Source organism: Pleurodeles waltl, chromosome 3_1 (assembly GCF_031143425.1).
Source record: "Pleurodeles waltl isolate 20211129_DDA chromosome 3_1, aPleWal1.hap1.20221129, whole genome shotgun sequence".
NCBI classification, from domain to species: Eukaryota; Metazoa; Chordata; class Amphibia; order Caudata; family Salamandridae; genus Pleurodeles; species Pleurodeles waltl.
Window position 1 is genome coordinate 1,398,052,659 of NC_090440.1, and position 15,779 is coordinate 1,398,068,437.

Consider the following 15,779-nt stretch of genomic DNA (forward strand, 5'->3'; position numbering starts at 1 on the left):
TTTTAGTGCTCCCAATTCTACATTTACTTTTGGGTATCCTCTCCTGAGGAATCATTGTTTGACATTACTGAATTGTTTCCATTCCTACATCATTGGAACAGTTTCTTCTAGTTCTCAAAAATTCACCAAATGGAATACTTCTTAATAATGGCTAGGGGGAAAGCTTGTCCCATGTAATATACTGTTCGTAGCTGTTTCTTTCCTATATAACGTGTGTAACGGATTATTCTCCACATACACTTTGATGTCTAGAAAGTGTATTTGCGTTGAACTAATATCAAAAGTGAATTGAAGACCATAGATGTTATTATTTAGTAATTGAAAATATGATATAAAGTCTTCCTTGGATCCATTCCATATTATGAAAAGATCGTCAATGTAATGAAGCCACAGGACAACCATATCAAAGTATTCCAGATACTGATCTTGCCATGCTATTTCTCGTTCTCACCATCCCATAGTGAGATTTGCATAACTTGAAGATAATGAGATTCCCATAGCTGTACCTTGTTTTTGCTTATACACTTGACTATTAAATAGGAAGACATTCTTTTGGAGACACATTTTTACCATCTCTATCAGCATCAATGAATGCCTTGTTTCCTTTATATTTCTTTTTTTTTTTTTTTATATATTCTAAGGCATGGAGACCAGTCTCATGACGAATTGACGTATACAATGACACCACATCTATGGTTACCAAAAAGAAGTCGGGTATATACTGTCCACACAGTTTCTAATGTGCCCCATTGCCATAAGTGCAATCTGCCCTTGGAATCTGGCATCAGTTGATCCTCCCCTGGTGTCCATCCACTGCTTGTGTTGTAACTCGGGTACTATTTTCCGACCTCCACCCTCTCATTGTTTATGTCCCCCCCCCCCCTCGTTAATTGTTTTTTAATAGGGTCGCTAAGTTGCATATAATATCTTCTTGGTTATATATAAAGTATCAAAATGCTTATAACACTTTTCTATTATAATTTTTTAACATGCTGCTCTACAACGTAGCTTAAAGACATTGGCAAAGCAAATAGATCTGGCTAAACACTTATAAGGTCCCAAAGGTGAGACCTATTGGCTATGGCAGTGCTTGTTGTTGAAAGGAAGTGCTACAAGATTGAAACTTTTTTTATGGTTACGAAGGAGGAGTTTAGCAATGTTAATGCTTATGGTTGGTGCAGAAAGTTATCATGGTGGTTTGGGCTTTTTGGCTGCATGCCATTATTTACATACATGTAAACGTGTATGTGATGGGTGATTGCAGTATGAATTATTAATGTAAACTGGACATCCAGAGCATGATGGTGGCCACCAACAGCTTAAATCAGACCCTGACATAATGAGGTAGATCTTGACATATAGTGGATACGTAAGACGATGTATATTGCAGTGCTCTTCTGATGACATGTGACACTGAGCACAGAAATGCAGCAAAACTGAAGCTTTCATTCTGCTGTTCAGGGAGTTACACATGGTGAGTAACATTACAAGGCCTAGTCCGCCTTGCAGAGAGCCCATATGGAAGAAAGCATGTTTTGATACAATTGCTTGCTTTTTGGCTATATGTCTACCGTGAGAAAGTTATAAAGAGACCTATGAATTTGGAATAGACAGAAACAAAGACTGGTTGCTTGGTGCAAATGCCAGAGAGCTGTTATCAGACTACAGGTTTGGGAGATTACTAAGGGTATGCAGGGATAACACATGGCTTGAAGGCAAGGAGGGATGATGATAATCATTCAGCCAATACCATAACTTAGGCTGATAATATAGACCTCCATAAGGCTCGGAATGTACAATACAAAATGCTTTGAAAAAGGTTTGTGTGCTGATTGTACATAATAAATAGCCTATCATTTAGAGTTCCAAGATAGGCTCCACGCTTCGACAAATAACCCCTGAATATAAGAACTCCGCAGGCAGAGTTGTCTGATTAATACTAGGGATCTAGATGTCATAGAAGAGATGTAGATAAAACTGTCTAACTTCTGGCATATTGCTTGCCATTACATCATCATGTTAATTATTGGTATAGTTGTGGTCACCTTTTGCATAATTGTAATTTGTTAAAAAAAAAAAATATGAGCGTTCATGACATGTTCGTGCACACCACGAACACTGTGCTGCTGTACCGTAACGTTGGTTGTGTTTGACATACTGTTGATGCCTTTGGCATGATTGTGTCCACTCCTGTATAAATATTCCAGTGGTATCATGGGAGGCATTTGGTTTATTTTGAGTGTACTTGCCACAATAATGGCCAGTCCTTATGCAGTGCATGCACTTGGTTGTTAATCTTGGTAGTTATTGTCATTTTAAAAATGATTTCTGCTGAGTACTATAAGATTACTGTAAGTTGACTGCTTCCCTTAAAACAACCACTCATTCATTCATCCTTGCACACAACCATTCAACTAGCCTGCCATCTACTTACTCAATTATGCATGTATTGAGTCACTAATTCATTAATCCATCCTTGCGCTCACTTATTCATGGAACCATACACACATTATCTCTCGTTTCCAAACACAAATTTGCCAGTGAGAGGAGAGACCTTCACTAAGAAAATAGCCTGACTTGTGGCTTTGTCAAGACTTGCAGGGTGTTCTTATCTTGTCCTTGTTTGTATTCACACCTACCCTTTCCGTTCATTTCTCCAATTTTACCCATCTTGCCCGCTCCATACCAGAAATTCCCTCTTTTTTTTTTTTTTGTTACTTTCTCAGTTTTCTCCCTTTCCTCTATACTATTGTCAGCCTTTCGATCCTTGCCCCAAAGTTTCTTCAAATGCCACTGTCATTCTGCGTGAGCGCAATTAATTTTTATGAACGATTCAGCTCAAGAACGTCAGTCCTTGTGTAGCCGAGGTGCACGTTAGCAGTTATGGTGCAACTGGGGATGTTGCTTCAAACTACAGCGTTCCTGCTACTTGGTATTTATAATGCTCAGAATAAAATACTTGCTCCTGTTGTGACCGGCCTAGCTAACCTCTACTATGAACAAGGTTGTAAACACAGACGTTATGTATTTAGTGTATTTTCTGAATAAAAGTTAACCCTTCTCCTAGTGAGACGTAAAGCTACTGTCCAAGTACACTTTCTATCAGCAGAGTAAAATGAATCCTTGTCTGCTGGGAATGAACAAAGCCACCTCTACTCCGGTCATGCAACAGTCTGTCTGCAATTTTGAAACTCTGGAACTTGGTTCTGTTGGGCTGAGGAAAAGGGGCAGGAGTTGTCATTGTTTGTTAGCCCTCTTAGCTGCAGTCCTGTTATTGACCAGCCCCTCGTGGTTGAGCAGTTGGAGATGGTTGTGGGAATGTGGAATAGGTCTATCATAGTGGGTAGAGTGGGGATCACCTCTGCGTTGATATTTCTCTGTTCATCTGTATGTGTAATTGCTGGCGGTCTTGTATGAACCTAAGCTGTTCAGGTAAAGTCTAATGATTATTTTGGTACATATTAGGAGGGGCGGTGAAGGCTCTTCTCGGGAGTACTTACTGTACAGTCAAACCTGGATATTTGGATGAGTCGAAATTTGTTTCCAGTCTTTATAGCACTATCTACTGAGCTGATTTTAATGTATCGCTTTTGTTGCCAAAAATCCTTGCACTTTGCTCACTTTCCTTTAAAAAAATAAAATAATAAAAAAAAAAAAGAATCCTGCAGTGATTCACAGGCTTGGAATATGTCCCGCTTGAGAGCTCCACATGGCTAACCCCTAATACAACTAGTTTTTGTAACATGTTGATTATGGAAAGTGTTCTTATTGTAGTCTCCAAATATTCTCCATTATTTTCCATTTTCAAAAAATGGTTACTCCCACAACTCTTAGGTAGAACCCTTGCCTAAGCAGTTGTTGATGTATTAATCTGCCAAGTTCTCTAAAATAGTGCCTATCAGACACCCTGTTAGTTCATGCGTCCCCCACACCCTGAAGCAGTTTGACAAAGGACCATGCAGCTTATGAATCTATGAAAACTGCGACTCCTTTTCCTATGCACAAACATGTAAGATGGTGACATTTACCTTACACAAGGGTTTATTAGCAGTTGACAGAATGCTCATGTAATGAGCTGTATTTTGTGGTATAACCAAGAGCGATACAAATCAATAGTGGAATCTTCTTCCCTCCACTTTACTAAATGAAAGCGTAACATAGCGATAGCCTCTCTACCTGACTGAACTCCATAATCTAATCTACCCCCCATTTCTCAGATATACTGCAGAATCCCTGTATGGATCAGTCAGTAAACAGCACACAATTAAAACCCTCTGGGTCACAATACTGCCTATCTGTTTTCACTTTTTGGTTGGTAACTGATGTGTCCATCCATTGCAAGGCAGGGAAAAGACAACCAGAGTAGAAAAGGTGGATGCGCCATGTTGGAGATACTGTCCTGTCATGTACGGAGGATAGGGTTGTATGTATGACCGAAGGGTAAGCAAGTAATTTATTTGCTTTCTTTTTTTAATCTCTTGATCACCTCCTTTTGGAACGGCAGGGAGTAGATCGTTTTGTCAAACAGCTCATTCCTCCACCGACCTCCTCCCGCAATGGCACATGGCATTGTTATAAAATCTCCACAATGTAACGTTCTAAATAGACTTGCTCTTTCTTTCCCTGATCATCTCAATTTTACATTGCCTTGGCCTCATCCTAATATCTCCTATTGGTCCATGAAAACAGAAATGTGAAGGCCGTGAGGAGAACATAGTTTTGTGCTGTATACCCATGTTTTCATTAACAGACGTCAAGAAGAGAAGCAGAGGCACTAATGTGTCCGACATGGTGAAGAAAAATAGCGTTTCCCGTGAACATTTGTAGCCTCTTGTATATCAGATGAAATACAGACTCCCAACGTAGAAAATGGCAAGATCAGGGCATTTTCTTATTTTGTTCTTTGTGCCTAAACTGGAGGGGATCCATGAAGACTATTCACAGTGACACCATGTTTATGCATACCAATACTCTTGTTTTTAATTCTTTATGCATTATCTGATTTATTATGTTTGTGACATTCTGTATGACGTCCTGGAACTGTTAGGTTTGCTTCTTATATACTAAAGTACTGTTGTTCCGCACAAAACACAAATCAGTACCTTCAATTCTAATGGTTCATGAGTGACTGTTGGCCAAAAGCTTACCTTTCTGTTATTCTGAAACTAGGCATGCTTTTGATTCCGAATTAGTAGTTTAGTATGCCTGTTTGAAGAACGCATGTCATTGGCTTCATCTTAGTGCAGGTTATTCTGGTAAGGGCCAAGACAATCAAAACGCCATATACTGGGATAACTTTGGGAGAGTTGACTTTGTGGAGTCTTTCCTTGTGCATCAACCTTAGACCATTGTAAAGTTTTTGGTCTGAAGTTTTTATACTTATAAAGTACCACACAGTCCAATTTTACGAGTTTGTGCTAAGTCATTAAATGAAATGTGGGGCGCCTGTATCGAGTAAATATACTAAATTGCTCTTCATATTGCCCACATAGTGAGCTGAAATGATTCTGGTAGCTGGATTGTTTAAGACTCCAGAATAGCTTTCTTCCAGAACTGTTGCCCATGTGCCATAATCCTCTGCTTGGACTTTAGAGAGTCTTGGGTGCCATTGACAGCCCCCTCCCCCTCACCAATGAACCTCCATTCGTACAAGCTGCTGATACAAATGCTGCTCGATCTGATGTCCTAAGGACAGCTCGTAAAACTCACCTTGAATAGTTGTTCTTTTCCTGCCTGCTGTACATTTTGCTCGAGAGGAATCTCTGCAATCTGCGAGTCAGTGGAGCTGATACATGACTTCATGCAATAGTTCAGCCTAGTCCCTAAGCTCTTTATCTAGTGGCTGCATCCATAGTGTACCCCACCCAGTTGTGATTGGTTAATGACTGATGACAGATTATTAGAAACCTCCTGATGGGGAGACTGATATTGGCCCTGCCTGTCTAAAGTCCTACTAATCCCCCATATTTGTGTTCTGTGCCTTCCCATGAGTGAATGGTGTCTAGTGTGTAGAGTGAAGTTTGATCTACGACTTTTCGGAGGACTGCAGGTATCCTTTGCAGACACTTCCTGAATCTGCACATGTTGTTGGTTTACCTATCGGCGATTTTCATCCATGACTGCCACAGCATCTTTTGTTGCTTGGATCTCTGTTCGAAAGAGTAGCCATCCCTTCCTTGCTAAACCTCAGACAATTGTAGATGGAGAGGTGTTATTGGCCCATCCATTTTTGTGGGCTATTTTGCTGGGAACTCTAGTGCAGCCTTTCCAACCTACTAACTTGCCCTCCATTTCACCCTGAGCCAGAGGGAAGTAAGCGCAGTATAGTAATATACGACTGATCCAGACTGTTTTTCCTCATGATTGTAAAATCTAGTGCATAGCCACTGCAATATGTTTAGTGTTATAGCTCACCCCCAAATCTCTACCTCCTCCTGATTTTCTATGTTCTTTTTTAATCAAAAGTGTTGGCACTAGCTATTTACTTTTGCATGGTATCTGGTTTTCTATCGAGTTACTTCTTCTGGAATAAGCCTTTATTGCTTGCCCTGGCTACCCTCAGAGTCTGGTGCTGATCATTTATTTATCCACAGAAGTGCCCTAGCAATATGATAATATTCTGTCATCCAAATAAACTAGGATCATCCTTACTTGAAAACATCACACAGCCTTTAATTAGATGGTGACATAAAATCGACTGACACTGGACGTAGATCAGATGGAAGTTAATGTGGCTTTTTACCAGGACATCACAAACTGTTGCATCACCAGCAAAACTTATCAATGCTGTTCAGTATCAGCCAGGAGCAGCAGTTACGTGTGATTTCAATGTACCTTGTGGCTTTTTAGAAAGTAATTATCTTTCTGTCATCGTTAAACTTGATTAATCCCCAGCAGTCCAAATAGTTTTGTAATGATTCGAATAAATCTTTAGGCTATAGTTATCAAATATGCGGCCATATCAACACAGCAACCCCACAGTAAAATAAAAACACACACTTAAGATACAATCACTAATAAAATCTCAGCTATACTGACTTTATCAATGATTGTGTGTGTGGGGGGGGGGTTTAACTACTGCACCATACGAAATTAATTTCTAGAGTAACTTTTATTTTTATTTTTTCAACTATCGAGCGCTGAATAAAAATAAAGCCAACTGAGTTGCCTTTACATTCACATTACTTTTAACCACCAACGAGCTCCCAAAATATAACGTGAGATATAGGTGGGTGCTGCAGTTTTCCCTAGTATTGTATTGCCTTGCCTTTAAGGGCCCTGAGCCCCCTTTGTTAAAGTCTGATAAAAGAATGATTGCATGTTTGATGACATTTCTGAAATAAACGTTCAGCATGTATTGTTCTTTTGGTTGGGTGTATGTTTATTTTTTTTTCTGGTCCGTCGTTTGAGACTAGTTTAGTTTTCTTGCCAGACTATTTTTTTTTCTCCGAAAAATAGAAATATACATACCTCCACGCACCTTTTTGTCAGATAGCTTCATTCATCCATTAGTCTGTTAAATTGTCATTCACATTTTGCTTCTGCCCACCACAGCATGCAACAATGGGTCAGTCCACTTTACCCATTCACGCCCTTGTCTTTCAGTGACAGCATAAACCATATAGATATTGTTCACATCAAATTAAAATGGCTCCTTACTCTTCAGTGACAAAGCTGCGGTCCGGTGTATTTTGTTACTTGTATTCTATATTAACTTTAAAATTCTACTACGTATTTTCTCTGTACTATAAAATCCTGTCAGATCTTGATATATCTTCTGTCTCATTTTTAAGGGTTTACAGTGTTTAAGCAACATAACTGCCTATAACTTGAATGCTTGGTTATGTAATTTATTTATTTTATATGTGTCTCCTTCACAAATAGTAATAACATGCATGACAGAACGGGAAAATTTGCTATTTTAAAAAGACTAGCGACAGTCACACCTGTGTTTTTTATTTAAAATGTTTAATGCAAGTATGTGGCAGCCACTTCAGGTTTTCTTTTTCTTTCTGTGATGTTTGCTAGCAATGAAAAAACAAAGTAATTGCACAGCAAGGTCATACCTATCGGATTTGGTTACGCTTCTGTTTTTGATTTATCTGTTTTTGATTTGTTTGGTCGAGTCAAACTTTACACAATTTATCATCATGTAAAGATTAAAAGGAAAACAGTGTCTGATTGTAGTAAAAAAAATTCATACAGAATCTGCTACCATTTCAATAAACATGAAGAAAGGTGTAATTAGCTTTTCAAAGATTGATTTTTAAATCCAGAGTGTCACTAGAACCTGGAAGAAAAACACCTTAGCACAGGCTTCTCCAACGAGTAGCTCATGAGCTACTGTAGCTCTCAATATGGTTGAATTTATATATGTACACCAAAAATAAAAAGCATGGATTAAAACGAAAATGTTTGTAATTTGAGAACTCAAATGCTAATGTTTGGAGAAAAATTGTTTAATTTCCAAAATATATTAAAACATTATGCTGCACTGGGGAAACCTGTTAATACTGTTACTTGGTGCCAGGGGCATTGCAGCTGATGCTTTTCTGTATTACCCATGCAGAGACATTCTAAACTAAGAAAGCTTTTCTTTACGTTTCTGCTGACAACTGCCTGATGCACTAAGCCTGATGCACTAAGGTGATTTCTGCTGATGAACTTGCATATGTTGGCCACTGATATAATCTTGTTGGATGTGATAATCTTGCAATACTAATAATAGAAGCTCAGGATAACTTTCAGTGAACAGAAGTAGCTCTTAATATAGAAAAGGTTGTACCCCTGCTAGCACCTGCCTGTAAATGGATTCAGCACTTAAAATTTGTAGCTGAAACTCACACATTACCCTGAATCAGGACCCCCTCTTTCCAGTTATTAGTTACCATATGAAGCCACCCTCCCACCCCCCCCCCCCCCCCCCCCCCCCCCAAAAAAAACAGGTTCATATCACACTTGTTCTATTTCTTTGTCTTTTGAGGGGGGTATTGGATATTGATTGAAGTGTTTTTGCATTTGTCAGTGGCAAAAAGGAGTCCCTTCATCATAATTGGCAAGGGAGTGTTTTCAGGAAGGTGGCTCATAAGAGTTTTTGATGTTAATAAGCTCAGGTGGTAAAAGACAAATTGTATTCACTTAAGTTTTTGTATGCTCGTTTTGTTGCAAAGCAGTCACTCAAGTACATCACTAGGAGAATTACTGCCTGGTCTAGAGAGACTAATGTTTTTTGCTATTGCAATGGAAGGTGGGTGAAGAACCCTGATTAAGAACGCCAATCTGCAGCACTGATTCCTGCTTATCCTCTCCTAGCATGTTCCCCACTTAGCACATTTAGCATCTTCCACTTCTCAGCCTCAATAATGAGCATGAGCTGTCTGATTCACAACCAGGGACAATAAGACTTGCACCATTCTTAAATGATTCACACCCGGGGACAGTAAGACTTGCATGAAAACTAAGAGCTTGATTTAGATATTGGTGGAGGAGTTACTCTGTCACAATGGTGAAGGATAGATTGTCTGCCAAAATCTAAATCCCATAGGATATAATGGGATTTAGGTTTCATCAGGTGGGATATTTGTCACCATTGTGACGCAGTAACTCGTCCATAAATATCTAAATCGGGCCCTAATACACACTGAAGAACACCCATAGTCTGGGAGTGGTCAAATTTGTAGTAATAGCTAATTGGCTGCTGCGCCAAGTCTCGAGCAGGTTCTTTTAAGCTGCACTGCGAGTTACTATTTTTTTTATTGTGCAGCAACTTTCGGCAGGAGTGTCTCATAATATATACCCCACTGCTTACATTAGTAGGGATTGCAGGTATGCACTGTGCAGCCAGTAATCAGTGAAGAATACTGATCAGTAGCCACACATGACACAGGTCTTCAAGTACAGGCCTCACATATGCCAAAGAGTGTATTTCTCATGCACACATTTCTTTAGAGCTGTAGATTCAGTGTTAAGCACCATTACTGATTTCCAGGATGTTATTACTTTTCCTACTGACATAATATATGTTTTCTGTTAATAGTGATTAAACTGCTTTCTTATTGTTGTCTTATTTTGTTAATCAGGTTTGACAGAAGCACTGACAGTTTAGTGTCTCCTGGGTTTACAACCCCTCAGATGGCGCAGAGATCCTACACTTCTCCAGATGATTTGCAGAGACAAGCTGTGGTGAGTCTACAATGAGCCCTGAATTGTAACTAATAGCTATAAAAAAGAAACCGTTCTGACTGTAAAGGGAATCAACAGACTGATTTTGCAATTGGCATTCAATATGCTGCATGTTACTGAGGTTTTGTTTCATAACCAAGGTTTTTAAAGCTTGCTCAAGATTTCTCTTTACCCAAGCAGTGCACCCCATAGCTTAGTAAAATCTTAAAATGTGAAATATTAATAATATAGTTTAATCCATTTGTACACAGTGTAGGAAAGTACCCTCTTTTTGGCATGGTTACCCCCACTTTTTGCCTGCTGTCAGTGGTGGTTTGACTGTTCACTTGGTTCCTGCTAACCAGTAAACCAGTGACTGTGCTCTCTCCCTCTAAATGTGGTTGTCCCTGACTTAGTACATCTCACAATTGGCAATACTATAAGTCTCTAGTGTATGGTACCTGGGTACCCAGGGCATTGGGGCACCAGGGGTTCCCCATGGGCTGCAGCATGTATTATGCCACCCCTGGGAGCCCATGCAAAGTGTCTGCAGGCCTGCCATTGCAGCCTGCATGAAAAGGTGCATGCATCCTTTCACTATAGTTCACTGCACAAGGTCACTATAATTCACCCCTATGGCAGTCCCTCCCTCCTAGCCCAGAGGGCAGGGCGCAAGTACCTGTGTGTGAGGAAACCCCTGCATGAGCAGAGATGCCCCCACGAACTCCAGCTCAATTTTCCTGGACTTCATGAGCATGGGGAAGCAATTTTACCCGTGTACTACCTATGTGCAGCTACATAATGATAATCCCGAACGTAAGCATGTTTGGTATCAAACATGTCAGAATCATACCCCAATACTGTTGCCAGTATTGGTTATATGATTCCATGCACTCTGGGGACTCCCTTACTGAATCTAATGAACCTGCACCATCAACCACCACCGAAGAAGGCACAGCTCCTAGAACAGGGAGAGAATTAGCCCGTTGGGAAAATCGCCCACAAGCTTATTACCACTGGAATCCTAAGCAGCACAGCGGAACAATGCATGAACGTGCACGCATAGCGCATAACAGGTTATGGGTTGGGGTTGAGGAACAGCATGGGAGGGAGGAGGGAGGAGGGAGAGGGTGCATCAGAACATTGATATTCCACACAATATGATTGTTAAATAAGACGCCAATGCTATAACCTATTTCTAGCAACACATGAGCAAACATTAGAATCAAGGCTACACTGAGGGCAGGGAAATCGAAACACTGACAGAAGCAACATCTAAATTACCCAGCCAAGTATGACTGGGCTGACGTAATACAACTAATTACTCTGTGCCAATGTTTGTAATCAATAAAATCGCCATATTTAATAATTATTGATGAAAACTAATAAATGCTGTAGAGATAAAGGTATAAAGGTAGAGACATTTATACAGTTAAGACTAAAAAAATAAATAAAAAAAAAACATTTTGTACCTCTAAAGAGACCTCTGGAAGGGTCAACTTCAGGTTTTTCTTTAGCTTATTGTAAGGGTTGAGCAACAGGCCTTCGAGGATAGGCGCTGGTTGGTGAGACCTCATTTGCCTAGCATAGTTGTTTATTCCTTCACTTGATACTGGGCAACAGGCTGTTATCTTGTCTTTGAGGCACTTTATTTTATCACTGGTGAAGGTTTAGTTATACAGGCTATTCCGGCACTGTGATATTACTAGAGATGGCAGTTCTATAGACATTGGCCTGTGCATGGATTAGCGTAACACCTTGGCCCTTTCCTAGTGCTGTCTCATGCCAGTTTCGATATTCCCTTTTCCCATATAGTTTCAGAGATAGACCCGGTGCATAAGAACACTCATCAACATGCTCAGGTGCCTGGCTATGATGTCCGCTTTGTATGTCGAACTCTCTTTTAATTTCCAGGAGGAAGTATATGCATGTAGTAGCTACAGGGAAGAGTTTGACATTTTACAAGGTAACAGGATTCAGGGCACCTATTGGTCCCTCCCTGCCAGTCTTTATTTGGTTGTGCTGTAGCCTGATGGCAAGAGAGTTTACTGGCTGTCCTTTATGGACACCAGGAGCTGTAGGGGCACAACTTACAAGTTAAATGTGGCCCGGTCTATATTGCCTTGGTTTACCTTCCCCAACTCCTCTGCCTCTTCCCCTTGTCTCTCTGTTGATCTATCCATCACCTGTTGATCTAGTGTCTATTAGCAGCTACAACATAAAGATATTGGTTTCCACAGTAGCACAGAGTAGCCACATTTAACATTATACCTTTAAGAGTATAGATTTCTTGCCTGTTTTGGCTACTATAAGGGCTTAATTTGCTCTTTCAGTTAGAGTATATTGAATTATTTTCAAGTTAATAGAGCTTCAATCTTTGGAATTTCCTAAGGAGAGTTAGTTTTAATAAAACTGCTTGTAATTCGTGACCACTTATGCCTTGTTTATTTGTCTTCTCCTTTCAGATGAACAATATTTTGTGGCAGCAGATGCCATATACAGGAGTATCCGGGTTTCAGACTTCACCACAATCGAACATGAGCTCTCCTTCTCCCCAGCAGTATAATTATTACAATCAAAATACCGCTTCACAAACGCAGCAAAGTCGCGATCTATCCTCCTCCCAGTGGAAGAATAGGCACACATCACAAAGCCCCCACTCCCATCAAACTGACAACCGCCGTAATAGTTGGGACCAGCGCTATGGAGATTTAAGCCCCGACCAGCGCTATGGAGATCCTTCTGACCACCATTACCGGAGGGGTCGAGATGACTATGACTATGGCTATGACGACCGCGGAAAGGAGAGCAGGAGTAACGAATCCAGAAAGGAGAGCCACAGAGATGGCAAATACCGCAATTCTAGGCATTAATTCCTCTAATTTGCTACAAACAAGGACTTGTTCTGCTAGGGAGGGCTTGATTATTGGGTAACAGAGGAGTGTTTTTGACATAGTTTTAAATGAAAATACGATTTTAGTTTTTTTTTTTTTTAAAAACCACCCAAACAGTATCGTACATACAAAGTAAACCAGCAGTTCTCCATCTCAGGGTTTGAAAAGATTGTCAGATAAAACGAGCAACATAATTGCAGAAAATGACCTTACACCATGTTAATGTTTTATTGAAGCAAAATAATTCCTTTTCTCTACACACGTTTTTAATTGACTGTCAGTTGCGTGAACGGATTTTCTACTTCAGGTTTGCTGATGTAGGATGTTTCTAAGTGTATATATATTTCATCAATAGACGCTGTAGGAAGTGGAAAAAAAAGCTTTCTTTCTCATGGACATCCACTTTCTGTTGGATGGTAAGTACAAGAAGGTGTTGGAAATTGAGTGGAATTGTGCAGTCTAATAATGTTAAAAGTATTAAACGGCCTATATCTGTTTCCAGAAAAAAAAAACACACACACTGGTGTTACAGTTAGACAAACATGATGCAATAGCCACTTGAACATTGTTTTTTCCGTTGTCATGAGACTTGCACCCTCCAGGTATTTTAAGGGTGCACCAGATTTGGAATTTCCATTTTTTTTCATGCTTTCAGGAGGGAGGGGGTGGGGGTGTAAGAGATGTTAAAGCACCTAATTTTGGCAATACCCTCCGTAGCATTATTTTACTACGTGTTCTTCTAGTGGAAAACAAACTGCTTATTTTTAATCCTGCAGAACAATTGTGGCCTTCATTATTCAGGTTTGATTCTGGGGAATTTCTTCTCTGGCAAACCGAGCTTTAAACTTTTACCAGAAACTGTCCTGGGTGACCACATTGATCTTGAAGTTTCTGAAAGTGTGTAATGGTATACAATTGGTACTAGGGAATTGCAGAGTCTGAACATCTTAGGCTCACCTTTGATTGGTATGTTTTTTTAAGTGGGGGGTGATATTCAGAAACGTCATTGTTGCTAGAAATTTTTAAAAAAAAGTCAGAAAAGTATTGTATCTAGAAAAAAGTGAGTGAAATGACAATGTCGAATATATATTTGGAGTTTATCATAAATATGTGTTCTTGTGGGAAACGTGTCATTGCTCCTGAATTTACTGTCCACAAATGAAGTGTGCAGCCACTCTGATTTTTTTGTACATATTAAGTTTTTTTTAATGGCATCAGTTTGGTGATCATACTTTCTTTTAACTGGAGAGATTAAATCTGATCCAATGAAACGCCATTTGTGTTTGTTTTGTTAACTACAGCTTTTCGTCCTTCCAGTAAACATATGTCTTGTCTGATCCTCAGCAAAGTCTTGCTCAATATTGTGATAAACGGTCCATGATTTGGATAGGTGTGCCACTCTGCCCACGAATGTTTTCTGTCAGGCCCTTTTCATGATTCTCCAGTGAGCCTGGCAACAAGTTGAGCCTATTGACAGTTCTCCTGGTTTTCAGATATGATGCATCTGGGCTGGGTACTGATATGAAGAGTAAATTTAAACTTGCAACCCTCTTTTTGATGGCAGCTACTGTGCCATCTATCCTGGTTCTGTGTGGACTGATGGTGGTGACAGCACACTTCTTAGCCATAAGAGACAGGCTAGTTTCTCCAGTATTAGATCTGACATAGATTAAGATGTATGAATCCTTCCCCATCGTCAAAGTGGGAGTCCCCATGGTATCATAGAAAGCAGTATGCAATAACCACACAGGCTACATTGAAAGTTGGCCTTAAATTTGCTAGTCTATCTTTCCTTTTTTTTTTTTTTTTTTTTTTTTTTAATAAAAACCTGAATCATGACCAATCAGGTGACAGCATCCTCTAGAACACACCCAAGATTGGCGCTCTCCCTCAGATTTTCACCACACGTCGAGTGTGAAGGGAGTCTCCATGAGCTCTGCTCAGTTTTTCCTCAATTACTTCAAAAAAGGGATTGGATTTCATCTATTTCTATTATGTCTTATACCAAAGGCCTCTTTTGTCCCTTCAAGACCTGTGGGAAAAAGAGTTCATGTGGCTGATCCACATAAAAACTGTATTTATTGCCTTTACCCTACTTATAAGGCGAAAGAATGCAAAACCTGTCGTAATTTTCCACATAAGACTTTAAGAGACATAAGGCATCAACCCCTCCACGAACATTTTATTCTACCACTAACCACCTCCAACTATGCCTAGGATGACACCACTGCCTCATGTTGTTTTCCCCTCCTAGTGAGTATCCATCCACCTCAGAAGATGAGAACAGAGAACTACTGGCTCAGCCAGACGGCTGGGATGACTACATCATCCCTACTCCATCCCCACCTCAACACCCTCCTGCCGATTCCCTTCCAGAGGACTATTGGGGGGGGGGGGGGGTCACAGTATTATGGAAAGGGCAGCAGAAATATTTCACTTACCCATTACAATGAAGCACTTTGACTGCTTGTTATATGATTTTAAATCGATCAGATCAATACCCATCGTTTATCACATCTGGCAGAAGGGTATTAAGATCATGAAGAACCCTGCTACAGTGCCGGCGGTCGTAGCCCATATTGACAAAAACACAGGGCCCCTGACGATTCCCCTGCATGCCTGACTGGGCTCCCCAGGCTGGTTTCTGTAGTTTCCCAAGCTGCGCAGAGAAGATCTAATAATCCTACAGCCCCCAATCTCAGTACCACTAGATAGACTGACACC

General features: G+C 40.2%; 1 protein-coding gene across 1 annotated transcript in view; it reads left to right on the forward strand.

Annotated features, from left to right (window-relative positions):
- Positions 1–14,329, forward strand: part of RBM7 (RNA binding motif protein 7) — a 119,272-nt gene extending 104,943 nt beyond the window's left edge. The window contains exons 4-5 of the mRNA XM_069224926.1: positions 10,080–10,182; positions 12,627–14,329. Of these exons, the coding sequence (XP_069081027.1) occupies positions 10,080–10,182; positions 12,627–13,034 (511 nt within the window). The 3' untranslated portion in view covers positions 13,035–14,329. The remainder of the gene's footprint in view (positions 1–10,079; positions 10,183–12,626) is intronic.
- Positions 14,330–15,779: the final 1,450 nt, after the last annotated feature.